Source organism: Sander lucioperca, chromosome 12, assembly GCF_008315115.2.
Source record: "Sander lucioperca isolate FBNREF2018 chromosome 12, SLUC_FBN_1.2, whole genome shotgun sequence".
Classification (NCBI taxonomy): domain Eukaryota; kingdom Metazoa; phylum Chordata; class Actinopteri; order Perciformes; family Percidae; genus Sander; species Sander lucioperca.
In genome coordinates this window covers 8,961,740-8,977,172 of record NC_050184.1, presented here as the reverse complement: position 1 = coordinate 8,977,172, position 15,433 = coordinate 8,961,740, and the positions used below count along the sequence as shown (strand labels likewise).

At 40.7% G+C, this 15,433-nt stretch overlaps 1 protein-coding gene across 1 annotated transcript; it reads left to right on the top strand.

The window, feature by feature from the left end:
• Positions 1–3,869: 3,869 nt before the first annotated feature.
• Positions 3,870–10,266, top strand: actr5 (actin related protein 5). Its single transcript, XM_031286773.1, has 9 exons — positions 3,870–4,295; positions 5,298–5,536; positions 5,731–5,900; positions 6,175–6,392; positions 6,693–6,857; positions 7,890–7,994; positions 8,224–8,363; positions 8,688–8,820; positions 9,314–10,266. The coding sequence occupies exons 1-9, from the start codon at positions 3,912–3,914 to the stop codon at positions 9,644–9,646; spliced, it is 1,887 nt and encodes a 628-aa protein (XP_031142633.1). The 5' UTR covers positions 3,870–3,911; the 3' UTR covers positions 9,647–10,266.
• Positions 10,267–15,433: the final 5,167 nt, after the last annotated feature.

Below are 15,433 nucleotides of genomic sequence, written 5' to 3'. Positions count from 1 at the left end.
AATCTGTTTAAATGAAATTGGTGTGGCATACACTAGAGACCAATAAAAGTAATTTAGGAAAATTAGATTTTGCTTCTATTTACAGGATTTGTAAATTACCATATGGTGGCAATATTACCTTTATTATTGTTGATCTTGAAGAACGCCTGAGGGTTGAGTGTGGTGGTTAATTAGTTACGGTGGCTATATAGGACAATTGCTGTTCAAGGGCGAGGTTTGGGTCAATTCCATAGCTCCTGCCAACTTCAACCTGACTAGAGGTCTATTTAACAAGGGTAATTAAAAACATCTTAAACACATTACTAAAATGTTGCTTTCTAGAACACTGGATGAATTGATACTGTATAGACATATTCATCTTATCCACTAAACAAGACAGAGATTCACACACACACACACACACACACACACACACACACACACACACACACACACACACACACACACACACACACAAATTAATTAGAATATTTGTATTTTTAAAAATACCCTTCACACATGTACAGTACATAAATGCATGAAAAGTGACAGGTGCACAATCACATTAATCACTCTATGGCCCAAAAAGATCTGCTGGGCTTACACGGCCAGAGATTGAAGAGAGCGGTAGTGACAGACTCTGTGTGTGTGGGTGTGTTGTATGTGTGTGAGAGAGAAAAAGAGATAGAGTGTATGTATGTGTACAGTGTACGTGTCTCAAAAAGGAAGAATGTCTGTCTGTGTGTGTGGTGTGTGTGCAGGCCTGACAGGGTGCGGAGGAGAGTCATGGAGGTTGCAGGGGGTTTTGTCTGAAGTGTGGCTCTGATATATCAGAAGTGCTCAGAGTCACGATTGTTACATAAACTGGCCTCTCTTCCTCATTCTTTCTCTCTCCCGCACTCTCACACACACACACACGCACGCACGCACGCACGCACACACACACACACACACACACACACACACACACACACACACACACACACACACACAGTATAAAGTATGAATGTCAATTAGAATTGAGAATGTACACTGATGTCTACGAAAGAAAAGTCTGTGTTGTCATGAAATGCAAATTATTCCAGAATGCTGTGATTCATAAGCATACGCATAATCGTCCCTGACATGTTTTCCCCTTAGAGCGTTCTGCAAAATAACAATGTATTGCCACTGAGAAGTCACAGTCTTTTCCTGCCTCCACAAAACATAATTTGATGAGGGGGTGAAAAACCTCAATACGTTCTAGAAGTGAGCTTGTGGTTGAGGAGTTGTTGGTTCTAATCCCTGGACTGCCCAATGTAACCTTGAACAATATAAAAAAGATAATGTAGTACTTAAAAAGAGCATATATATATATAGGCAAAAAAATTAAGTTAAATCCTGTATTTAACATTTTATTCTCCACTTATTTCTCTATTAAATCACATCACTTTCAGAGGTAACCACCCAAAAATAAAATAGATAAATGAAAAAAGACAATGGATATTTAAAAAGTAATATTAATAGACATTATCAAATCATTCTATTCATGAACACTAAACATGATTGACCCTATCTAACATGATATTCCCTCCTCCTTCCCCTCCCCGTTAGTGGGAAATAACAGTCTGTTCATTCCTCTACAAAATGGAGGCTGCTTGGCATCACGCGTGGCAGTCCCAGAGTGCTTGTAGCCTATTAGTTCCCCTGAGCCTCATCACCACTGCCTGGATGATGACAAGCACAACAAGCAGAGAGCTGCGAGCATCGTGCACGGACAGCGACACAATGTCACGTCTTGCCTCCTGGAAGGGATGTCAGTTTGTGCGCGTGTGTGTGTGTGTGTGTGTGTGTGTGTGTGTGTGTGTGTGTGTGTGTGTGTATTGGAGAGGAGGGAAACTAGATGGGGGTGTATTTGTATGAGTTTGTGACGGTATGTGCATGTTTGTGTAGGTGGGGATGTGTGGATAGTAAAGATGTGTGTGTCTTACCAGTGGGTATGTACCCATGTGTGTGTGTGTGTGTGTGTGTGTGTGTGTGTGTGTGTGTGTGTGTGTGCATTTGAGAGGGTGAGCTGACCCAGATCTGCTTATTAGCATCAGAAGGAGAGTCACTTAGAGCTTTGTGCCTGAGCAGTGAACTGTGCCTGTGCTTCACTGACACACCATCAAGCTTCATACAGTAACACACACACACACACACACACACACACACACACACACACACACACACACACACACACACACACACCCTTTTCCTTCCTCCATCATTTTTATCCTTTGCTCCCAAATACTGTATCTGTGCTATTCAGGACATAAACACACTTCCTCCACTGTTTAATTGCATATTCTTCTTGATAAGTGAGGCTCAAGGTAAAACAACAATGGCAATATCATAGAGAACATAAATTAATAAATAAATAAATTATAGGCTGCACCATTACATGAAATGGAAATACTGTGTCTTGCCTGGGCAACTTTGGAATTTTGATCAGTAGTTCTCAGGATGGAACTCTGCTTTTGTAAAGATGCTGGATTTGCAGCATTGTATGGGTTTACAGTACATAACAATCAGCCTCCTTTTAACATTTATTTATTTCAGGTTTATTTAACACAATGCACAGTAATAATACATATAAAAATGTAAAATGTGCCAGAATTAGCCAAAAGGCTATTTTACATCTGCTGTCCCTGGACAGATCGTACAATGTCACACCTAAAAAGATAAAAGGATTATAATAGTACATACAGGTTTAGCCCAATACAAGTAAAATTGACTATAAATGTAAAAAAAATAAAATAAAAAAATAATGACAAGATCAGCATATAAACAAGAACAGTTAGTCAATATCAACATCAACACCAACACACACACATTGTTGCTGTTGTTGTAACAGTTTGCTTTCAACATCTGTACTGGCCAGAATATATTACAAAATATTCAAACAAAGCAAGAACAAATGCAGTTCGTTATTGATTCACAGAAATAGGTGCACACGAAGGATTAAAGCTGCTGAAGAAATTGAAAAATAATATATATGTATATAAATAATCTCCACAAGCTGGTGCTTCCATTTTAATACAAAATAGGTTAACTTTTTAATATATAGTGATATCAGATTTAGGTCTGCCTTTAATTTTCAGTTAAATAATGGATTGCTGCTGAATGCAATAGTATTAGTAGATAGTTCTGTTTTGCTAATTTAGATACAGAGCAGTCATACATCTACCTCCTTATGAGAAATAAATGCACACATGTGAACAGTATTTCTCCTGGGACATTTGTTTACAGTATGTTTACTTTGTGTACAGTTACTTTTCATCCATTTGAGCATTGGGATTCACATTAGATCATGCAATTTCGGATAATGAAAATCAGAGTGTGAGATCACCAACGTGAACAATGTTATTGACCGAATGGGCTGAATTGAAGCAGACTGGGATGTACAGTAGCTTACATGTGCAGGTGTCCCACATCTGAGGCTTCACTCGGTCAGCTGAGAGTAACAGGATGGCAGACAGAAAGAAATCAGGGATCACGGGGCCTGAGGGAAAATGTCTGTTCACGACACGTGGTTTAAATGTAGCTTGGAAATGGACTCAAGCATTTCTAGCATATTTATTCAGTTCACCCGAAATTTGAGGTGATAAGTGATGATAGGAAAATGGGAGTGAGACTTCAAACATCTCTTTTAGTTTGCATACAGATTGAAAATGTCTGTAGATTTAGCAAATATTTTATGGCTGCATCATTCCATCAAATGGAATGGAATTTTGGGTCTCCACTAAAATTTAAATCAAGTTCTTAGTGTGAACATATAAAGGCCCATAGATATACACATATATGACAGTACGACCTCTGGTGGTAAAAAGGAGCTAGATGTATATTGGGAACTATAAGTCGGCGACACCGAGACTCCACTCGGCTGTATTTTGCAGTGACTCACTTTCAAAATGGCTTCCAAACAAGAATCAGTCTATCAAATATTCTCATTTCAGGACTGCAAATCCTCTCCCGACCCGATTTTTGAACTCCCAGCCCAGTGTCTGACCCCTAAACCGGTCCCTATAGTGATAGATAACGGCTCCTTTCAGACCCGGGCTGGCTGGGCGGCTCCAGCGGCGGAGTTTGACTCTCCGCTGCTGCTCTTCAGGTCGGTGGCGGCGCGCAGCAGAGGGGCCGCCCGCAGCGAGACGCAGATCGGTAACGATATCCCAAACCTGGAACCTCTGCGGTGGCTGCTGAAGAGCCAGTTCGACCGAAACGTGGCGGTCAACTTTGAGATCCAGGAGCTCATGTTCGACTATGTGTTTACTCACCTGGGCATCAGCTCTGAGGTTAGTGGTGATGGGCGGTGATTGGTGTGTATGGATGTAACTGATGTGTCCACTGGTGCCAACATTTATATCAGCCAGCAAATGTGTTTCCAGTAGCCTAGGTCTTCTCCTCTTCTCTAAGATCGCACTAAAACGTGATCTTGGGTTAAATTTTAATTCAGCTACTTGATTATTTAATTCCTTTTCATATTACTGCATTTTCAAAAAAGATTGGGACAGATTTATTTTTATTACACTTCAGTTATATTCCTGGTTCTCATTTGGCTCTGCATAACCCAGTCTAGACCGAACAGTTAGCACATATTAATAGGGTTAGTGTTGCATAGATCAAATCAGATTTTATTCCAAATTATCAACAACATATTAAAAAAACAATCTAAGTCAGAGCTGAACAAGTACAGCAATACTAAGATAGGCTACATGTACAAGTAGACAGTAAAGTAAAGCTGCTAGTAATGATTTCCATCAACGGTAAATCTGCTGTGCTGATTAATTGTCTATAAAATATTAAATAATGCCTATTACAACTTCCCAGAGCATGATATGACATCTTCAACAGTCCAACACTCAAAGACAAGGAGTTTGCTATCACACTGGACAAAGAATATATAAGAATATATTTCAAACTTTTGCTGATCAGTGTACCCATTCATCAACTTTTGGATTAATCAGCTAGTTGTCAGCTCAAGTGTACAGAAATGTCTAAAAATGACAAAACACATGGTATACACTATATACACAAAACATAAAGTAGGCTACAGTTAAATAACAATAATATTGTAGACTATAGATAGGAGGAAAGAGCAGATCATGAAGAGAAAAATCTTTAAAATAAATAAAGAAGCCTCAAGTATTTTGTAGCAAAATTAGGTGTGTTTTAATTACATTAACAGTAATGCAGGCTGGTAATATTGATCCATTTCCGTTTTATATGCAATGCCAGACTGACTCATCATGACAACCAGATGATCAATCAGCATTACTTTCTCCATGCATTTGTAGGGCAGTGTGGCACACCCTATTGTGCTGACAGAGGCGCCCTGCAACCCGCTGCACTGTCGGCAGATGATGTCAGAGTTGCTGTTTGAGTGCTACCGTGTACCGTACGTCTCCTATGGCGTGGACAGCTTGTACAGTTTCTACCACAATAACACTCGAAGGAAACTCCAGCCACCACATACCGGCATTATTCTGTCCTCAGGATACCACTGTTCACACATTTTGCCTGTTATCAACGGCAGGTGAGGATTCACAAACACAGATAACACTTATGTGTTGTATTTGCCATATCAATGTTTATTTAATATCATCTTAGTGATGCTTTTCCTGTCTGTAGGTCTTTTCTGATTGTTGTAGACTCTCTTTAGTGAAATCATACACCCATTTTGCACAGTTTGTTGTGTAGAGTCGAATTTTGATATGGTTTTGATTCAAGGTTTGATGCGGTGAACTGTAAGCGTGTGAACGTGGCTGGGAGTCAGGCAGCATCCTATCTGCAGCGCCTCCTCCAGCTGAAATACCCAGGTCACCTCGCCGCCATCACACTCAGCCGCGTGGAGGAACTGCTGCATGAACACAGTTACACTGCTGTGGATTACCATGAAGGTACATTATATCAGTGCAAACATACATATATAATGTTACACTTAGAGCTTCTCTGGGCAAGTTCACAACTCTGTTTGAGTTTTTGAATCATTTAAGAAACCCAGAATTTATCTTAAGTAACATTAATAAACTCCACACAGACATGCATTTTCTCCTCGGGGACGCAGGTGGAACTAGACTAAAGAAGCTAGAAGACAACGTGGAGATGCATGCAATCCCTCTCTTCCTTTCTTTTTTCTTACTTTCCATTCCCTCTTTGTTGTGTTCTCCACAGAGCTGGAAAAGTGGCGCAGCCCAGAGTTTTATGAGCGGGAGGTTCACCGTATGCAGCTTCCCTTCTCGGGTAAATTGCCGGGCGGTTGTGTGAGTGTGGAGGAGAGGCAGGAGAGACGAGCTCAGCAGCTTCGACGGCTTCAGGAGATCAATGCTCGCCGCCGGGAGGAGAAGCTGCTGCAGGACCAGGAGAGGCTGGACAGACTTATGGCAGTGCAGGCAAGGGGCCTATTTTAGCATTTACAGTTTATTCATTAGGTTTTTCAGATGGCGTTTATATATGTATGTCTTGAGATTTAATATACAGTAGGAAAGATCTGATAATAAAAAATAGACAAACCATTAAAAGTCTTAATTGTTCTTCTAAGGAATTTTGTGTATTCACTCCAATAATAACATAATAACATCCAAAATAAAATGCTTTCACTACATTTTTGATCCAATGTTTGATCTTTGGTTTGATTCTAAAACACAGCTGGTCCGTGCTGCACAGTGATCATAGAGTTTGTGTGTATGCAGGAGCTGCTGGAGGACGGCCTGTTGGATCAGTTTCATAAGAGCCTGGTGGAGCTCAACATGGACTCGGCTGAGGAGCTGCAGTCGTACATCAACAAGCTGCAGCTGGCTGTGGAGCAGGGCAGACAGAAACTGCTGCACAGCGACGGAACAGAGGGAAAGCCTGAGGTGGGTATTACTCCACCAAGTCAGAGAAACAGAATCAGGGAAGCTTGATTTGTTGTTGTCTTGTAAGTGCTTTGTCCACATTTTGAGGCTCTGTGTGTGGCAAAATATTTGAATAGTTCGAGTTTTTTTATGGTTGGCTATCACTTAGTCTCGCTTTGCCAGACCTTGCTCCACAGCGCTGCGGAGGAGGGTGTGGCTAGTCCACACAGCATTCCGGGACTGGGAGGAAAACATGCTCTGGTTTATTGGCGTTTCTTTAAACCAATCAAATTGTCATGGGCGGCGCTAAACTCCGCACAGAGCCGCTGCAAAATAGCCTCGGGAAGGAACTTGTTTTGGTGGAACATGTACGTTCAAAAGTTGCTTTAGTCATGCGAGAGAAAAGATTGGACAGATAGTCTAGCTAGCTGTCTGGATTCACCCTGCAGAGATCTGAGGAGCAGTTAACCGTAGTCCTCATAAATCCACCGGAGTTTAAAATTCAGACACAAAGAACGCGGAAGGAAACGGACATCGGCGAAAAGACATGCATCCGGCGGAATTTCCTGCGGCACCAGAGCGATCCCGGAAGTGGACCATCGAGGATATAGACTAGCTATCACTTAATGTAAACAACAGATTTTTTTTTTGAGTAGTTTATATTAGGTTAACCAAAGATAAAAAAAAAAATATAAAAAAAAATCTTAAACTCTTATTTGATTAATAAATGCTAGAATATAAATAACTTGTGTGTATAGCAATGTTATATAAGCAGTGTTTTTCCATGTATGTACTTGGCTATAAGATGCAAACAGTAATAAGGAAGCCAAGTGGACAAACTATACTGTATTCTCCACAAAAGTAATGACATCAGCTGATCAACTTAGGAGCCACCGAGCTGAGTTCACATTCACAATGCACCAATAATGAATTAGGTCTGCATGTCATCGCTGTGGATGTGCTGTGGGGCTCCAAGGGATCCGTCCTTGTTTACCACAGTTGGTGTGCTGCAGCTGAAGTGAAGCCTGAGGCTGTTCTGTTGCTCTCTGCCAGGTGTCTGAGCTGGAGCAGCCGATGGATGAGGGAGACGGAGTGGCGCTGATGGATCCTGACTTCTCTGAGGACACGCTGCCAGAAAAACCTGCTAATGTGGTTCAGGTAGTGGCACAGAGACAGTTGAGCTTCCCAGACAGATGTTTAGACCCTCATTAATGCTGTGCAGGGAATTATCTGCCTGTTTACTGTGTGGCAGAATGTGTTAGAAAAACTTTATATCCTGTATTATGTTTGTGTGGCAGAACAGTAAGGAAGCTAGTAAACTTTACTTATAAGCTGAGAAATTTGGTATCACATATTAAACGTAAATGTACTTTGATCCTGTCTCTAGCCCGTGTTCAACGTGGCAGAGTACCACCAGCTGTTTGTAGGGACGGAGCGTCTGCGGTGTCCAGAGATCCTGTTCCAGCCCTCGCCAACCGGGGAGGACCAGATGGGACTGATGGAGACTCTGCAGTACGTCCTGGCCAGGTAATAATACACACACACACACACACACACACACACACACACACACACACACACACACACACACACACACACACACACACACACATATATATATATATATATATATATATATATATACAGTACGTTGCATATAAACACATAGCCACACGCTAATGAAATCATGCAAACACATGGATTGCGAAAGTTTGAAACCATTTGATTTTCTAACACAAATACTGTATTTTGTTTTTAGCATCTTAATCACAATTCTTCTCATATTATCTTAAGTTGTGTTTATATTAGAAAATGACATGTCAAACTGATGAATCAGTATCCCACATACAGGTACACACCAGAGCAGCAGGAGGCGCTGGTGAGCAATGTGTTTCTGACAGGAGGGAACATGCAGTACCCCGGGATGAAGGAGAGAGTGGAGAGAGAACTGCTGGCTATGAGGCCCTTCCAGTCACACTTTAAGGTACAAGGTCCTTTTGTAAAACCCTTTTTATCATCACACATATATATATATATATATATATATACATACATATACATACATACATATATACATACATACATATATACATACATATATACATACATACATACATACATACATACATACATACAGCGGGTCTTACGGGTCTTATAATACATCCATGAACGGGAGTGGATGGCTAGCAGAAACAAAGCTCCTTGAGCAGAAATGGATAAATACAAGGGTCTTTTGAATGGTAAGTTGAGTTTCAAAGCCCTTCCACATAGTTCTGATTACTGTTTTTGTTTGGACAGAACACAAATGATCCATTTATGTACCTAAATTACAGTTATACCCTGGTCTCTGCAGGGTGTCCATGTAAGTTAGAGAAAAAACAAAAAATCTAGGGAAACCAGTTACCCAAGCTTTACTGCCCAAATACTCCAGATGCAATCTTGAAAATACATTTGAACTCTAACTGACTCGTTCTCAGGTAACAATTGCGTCTCGGCCGACCCTGGATGCCTGGTACGGGGCGAGAGACTGGGCCTTGGAACATCCACTTAGTGGAGAGGGAGGAGCGGCAGAGGGGTGGATCAGCAGACAGGAGTACGAGGAGAAAGGAGGCGAGTACCTGAGCGAGCACTGTGCCTCTAATGTCTTCATTCCCATGAAAATTGCCAAACCAGTTCCGACTCGCCCCACCGAGCCCTCTGTTCCAACACTGACATCGACCGGAGCTTCTGCTGCCGTCACCACGGTTACGTCTGCCCTGGCTCCCTCCTCTTCTCCTGCTGCTACTGATGTTTCTATGGTTACCTCCTAAACTGGGATCTCCGTTATGAGCATTTGATGTTCAATGAATTATAGCAGATGTGATGCATTCAGTCAAAGGTAAAGAAGACCTTGCTCTTTGATTCTGAGGGACTGAAAACTAAACTTTATATTTATCGTTGAGGATTCAGATAGGTGGTCCTGCCCAAAACATGATTGTAACTGCAAATAACATATCTCAATGTGGTCTGCTATTAGGCATTTCTCTGTGGAAATCTAAAGAAATACACCACCAAACAACATTATAAGCTCAGAAATATAAGGTACATTAGCAGTAGCTGTTAAGACATGGGCGTGTTCTTTTATGTACCAAAAACCAACCAAGGCATCATTCAGAAATGTTGAATGGAAATGTACTTCCTGTCTGTTCTCAATCTTCATCTATTTGTTTTTGGTATCCTGTGTGTTTTGTAACTTTTCTGACTGTTTTGGAAATACAATTTTATTTTATTTTCATAATGCTTTGGGGAAACCACAAGAGACCGTTCATATTGAATGGTCATCAAAGGAATGATCTTAAAAGCTCTAGTGGGAATATTTTGTATTACTATATAAATGTAATTTAGTAGTTTGTATGTTTTAAAAAAATATATATATTTTCACTGATGGAAACAGCAGTTTTTTGATTGAATTGCATGTTGAAAAAGAAGTCTGCTGGCAGCTGTCTGAGGCCATTGGTTTCAGATAAACAGTCACTCTCCCTTCTTCAGTCCCCAAGGATTTGTAGTTAATTAGTTATACGCACGCACGCACGCACGCACGCACGCACGCACGCACGCAGACACACATTTTCTAACCTACCACTAGTTGTATCTATCCATGCAGATAGTTTTGGTTTTATGCCCATAGTTTTATCTGTCCAAATATTTTCCACCACAACAAATTCAACTGCAACATGTTTTGTACGACCAACAGTTTAAATCCTAAACATTTACTGGATATAAAACAGACAAGAAACACATCCTCACATTTGAGAAGCTGTGACTAGAGACAGTTTTGCTTTATAAATGACTGAAACGATAAATCCATTAACAAAATTGTTATTTTAATGATTTGATTGAATTGATGATTTGATTGAATTGATAATTTATTTTTTAGTTCAGACATACAGTGAGGAAAAGAAGTATTTGAACACCCTGCTATTTTGCAAGTTCTCCCACTTAAAAATCATGGAGGGGTCTGAAATTGTCATCGTAGGTGCATGTCCACTGTGAGAGACATAATCTAAAAAAAAAATCCAGAAATCACAATATATGATTTTTTAACTATTTATTTGTATGATACAGCTGCAAATAAGTATTTGAACACCTGTCTATCAGCTAGAATTCTGACCCTCAAAGACCTGTTAGTCTGCCTTTAAAATGTCCACCTCCACTCCATTTATTATCCTAAATTCGATGTACCTGTTTGAGGTCGTTAGCTGCATAAAGACACCTGTCCCCCCCATACAATCAGTAAGAATCCAACTACTAACATGGCCAAGACCAAAGAGCTGTCCAAAGACACTAGAGACAAAATTGTACACCTCCACAAGGCTGGAAAGGGCTACGGGGAAATTACCAAGCAGCTTGGTGAAAAAAGGTCCACTGTTGGAGCAATCATTAGAAAATGGAAGAAGCTAAACATGACTGTCAATCTCCCTCGGACTGGGGCTCCATGCAAGATCTCACCTCGTGGGGTCTCAATGATCCTAAGAAAGGTGAGAAATCAGCCCAGAACTACACGGGAGGAGCTGGTCAATGACCTGAAAAGAGCTGGGACCATCGTTTCCAAGGTTACTGTTGGTAATACATTAAGACGTCATGATTTGAAATCATGCATGGCACGGAAGGTTCCCCTGCTTAAACCAGCACATGTCAAGGCCCGTCTTAAGTTTGCCAATGACCATTTGGATGATCCAGAGGAGTCATGGGAGAAAGTCATGTGGTCAGATGAGACCAAAATAGAACTTTATGGTCATAATTCCACTAACCGTGTTTGGAGGAAGAAGAATGATGAGTACCATCCCAAGAACACCATCCCTACTGTGAAGCATGGGGGTGGTAGCATCATGCTTTGGGGGTGTTTTTCTGCACATGGGACAGGGCGACTGCACTGTATTAAGGAGAGGATGACCGGGGCCATGTATTGCGAGATTTTGGGGAACAACCTCCTTCCCTCAGTTTGAGCATTGAAGATGGGTCGAGGCTGGGTCTTCCAACATGACAATGACCCGAAGCACACAGCCAGGATAACCAAGGAGTGGCTCTGTAAGAAGCATATCAAGGTTCTGGCGTGGCCTAGCCAGTCTCCAGACCTAAACCCAATAGAGAATCTTTGGAGGGAGCTCAAACTCCGTGTTTCTCAGCGACAGCCCAGAAACCTGACTGATCTAGAGAAGATCTGTGTGGAGGAGTGGGCCAAAATCCCTCCTGCAGTGTGTGCAAACCTGGTGAAAAACTACAGGAAACGTTTGACCTCTGTAATTGCAAACAAAGGCTACTGTACCAAATATTAACATTGATTTTCTCAGGTGTTCAAATACTTATTTGCAGCTGTATCATACAAATAAATAGTTAAAAAATCATACATTGTGATTTCTGGATTTTTTTTTTTTTAGATTATGTCTCTCACAGTGGACATGCGCCTACGATGACAATTTCAGACCCCTCCATGATTTCTAAGTGGGAGAACTTGCAAAATAGCAGGGTGTTCAAATACTTATTTTCCTCACTGTATGTCTCCAAACTTGTTTTTAGGTGAACTGACCCTTTATGTGCAGCATACGTGATTATGTTTGCAAAATACATTTTACACCACTAGATGGCACAGAGAAACACAAAATCTAGTCGAACCTCTACAGTGCAACTGAGCATATCCACAGTACCAGATCTATTATTCAACATAATTAGACTGATGACTATGATTACTCAGTGACAGTTGTCGTGCAGATTTTCTTTAAGCCGAGAGTTTCAAACTTACTGTGAGAAGCTGGTTTATGCAAGTACAGCAGCAAAGTCTGCTGTCAGCCAGCTTTAAAAAGAGACGCATTCTCACTGTTGGTTTTCGTTAATGCTATAACTAATATTGTGGTTTTCTGTGAGTGCCAGTTGAACAAAATGTACTTTATGTCAAGCCTACTAATCTACAAACCCACACTTTAATCAGCCTATTGTTCACAAGATCATGTGACAGCAGGGACCTTTGATTCTAGGTACTGTACTGATCTAAAGGCTCTGACTCTCAATGAAGAACTGTCAGGTGTCTTGCAGGTGTTTGTGCTGTACTGTTTTGTTCCTTGTTGGTCCACATTATTAACCCAGCAGACATCTAATAGCATTGTGTGGTGTTAAACTGTGCCACAGCTTGAGGTTCAAACCGTCCACCAGTTCTGTTTCTGCTCAAGCAGCAGTAACAAACACACACACACACACACACACACACACACACACACACACACACACACACACACACATACACACACACACACACACACACCAGCAGCAACGCAGAGCAAGGCTAATCAGAGCCAACACAGGCCTGTGACTGCCAGGTGATTGGCTCAAATGTAACAAGAGGGATTAAAAAGGGGAAAAAAACAAACAATTGTATGTGTATGTAATGTAAAAGCAAGTAAACAGGATTTATTTCCATGGCTACACTGAATTCCAGCAAGGCTTTCCTAATGATATTTTAAAAACTGCAGGTGCAACTCAAAAAAGAGAATGGAAAATGTGTTTCCCACATTTTCATGTCCATACGTTGTGTTCAGCTGATGGGGATGCCATTGTGTGGATTTTGGTTTGTTTTACACCATAAACAAGTAGGGTAACAATCTCATAAAGCTTACTGATCTAAGGTTTTGAGAAAGACACATTTGATATTTACAATATTATGTGGCTGTGAGCTGCGTTGACAGTGGCCTGGTTCTTCTGAGCCATTCAGGATATGTTGTAGCTCAAAAACATGTGATGGGTGATCATAGTGCCCACTTTTATCCTTGTTCATACCTGCTTTCACCTTCCCTGTGCTCAATTTTACCACCTTGCCAGATGTCAGCGATGTACAAGTCAAATTTACTGCTCAGACCAATATACTTCATCATTACGTGGGGTTTCTAAACAAATTCTCTACCGAAGCTCAAGGGATTCTGCAGGTAGTGTTGGCTAGTGTCCAATTAGGAGGATTAATCTGTGATCTCTGTGCTGCAGGTCAGCAGGAGCAGCATGCAGGGCTGAGCTCATGTTACACAGTCCTGGATCAGAGGGGAGGAGAAAATAAGGACCCAGAGTTAGTGATGTGACAGATGCACAATGAGGTTTATTTTAATGGTTGGACAATCCTATTTTATTTTTCCTGCGTAAAACGTGAGCCTGTCACAGATTCTAAATAATTCTGGAGGCAACAACATGATCCACTTATTTTGTTCCCTCTACATGGTTACAGAGTTTTAAATAGCCTGTTGGCAGGATGTTGTGTTGGCACAGTTACATAAGGTGAGACATGTTGAATGTCCAATAAAACCTTTATTGCAGAAAACCCTGCTATTTATCTCCAGGCTTCTTCCCGTTTCTCTTCACTCTGCACAGGGTCAAAACTTTTGCAGACTATCTAACATACATGGCTTGTTTGAGAGATCATGTCCTTGTTTATAACTCTTTAGTTGGAGCAGCTGCACATTGGGGAGTGGAAATTGGGCTATAGCTTGAACCTACTATGCATGATACCTTCCCGGTGAAGCTTTTTGGGTTTGGGTGATTTGTTACTTCTGTTTTTTTTTTTCAAATGCAGCTTTAAGTAAGCAATAGAAGTATTTAAATAATTTACTGAAGTCAAAGTTGCAAATATCACACCATAAAATACACCATTACTAAGTAAAAGTCCTGCATTTGTCAATCTAGTCTCCAATGTCAAGCCTTTAATATAATAAACTGAATGACCCCAACAGACCTGGTATCTTCTGCCTGGACAAGTTGTGACAACCCGCTGTCTCTGTATCATCAATCATTATATCTTGGTACTGGTTCATGTAGCCTATTGTTTACAGGGTTTGCTGTTAAAGGGATATTTCACTCAAAATCATTTGAGTATGAAGTGGCCATTAAAGGTTTGTAGTGTCTTTCACAAAGAAGAGAGATTTAAGCAGTGGAAAAAAAGTACCAAAATATCCAAAGAAACAATTTGAAAATAATAATTACTGCAGCATAATCCACTTCTCTGTTCCACCTACATGTGTTGTACTGCTGCGGAGCTTTGAAGAAGGAAATAGCGAGATACTGAAGCAGTGCATTTCTATCCATATCTTTTGATTTCTTTTTTTTTTTTTACATGAAAAGTTGAAGTTTCTGTGGATGTTTTAATATTGTTCTTAACACTGAAAACGTATCGGAATCCTTTGTAAGTGACTTGAATCCAAATACAATCTGTTCAGAGCCATACAGTCGGTGTTTCATACTGAAAATGTAGATTTTTAAAGCAGCTGTGAAAGACTGGTTGAAGGTGCTCAGAATATTATTATTTGTCCAATGAATAGTCCACCTGGCCCACTGATGGCCCTGTCTCACACTGGATTAGAGACCTCATCTAGGGCCAAAGCCATTATAATGAACCACCTCCTAGCTTCAGTTTTGCAAATGATTGTTGCTTTTATTTGAAGGTTGAAGCGTTTCATATTATTTCATGGAAATCTCATAGCTGAGTCCATTTAAGTTTTAGTCACTCTGGCAACAGGGCCACTTAAAAGCTTTATTATGAAGATGTATGTTTTCCTTAACAAACGTGTGGTGTCTGGGAGGTAATG

Coding starts and splice junctions, on each gene's coding strand:
- actr5 (XM_031286773.1), top strand. CDS start 3,912: ATGGCTTCCAAACAAGAATCAGTCTATCAAATATTCTCATTTCAGGAC. Junction 6,858..7,889: donor GAACAGAGGGAAAGCCTGAG/GTGGGTATTACT, acceptor GCTCTCTGCCAG/GTGTCTGAGCTGGAGCAGCC. Junction 8,821..9,313: donor CCTTCCAGTCACACTTTAAG/GTACAAGGTCCT, acceptor ACTCGTTCTCAG/GTAACAATTGCGTCTCGGCC.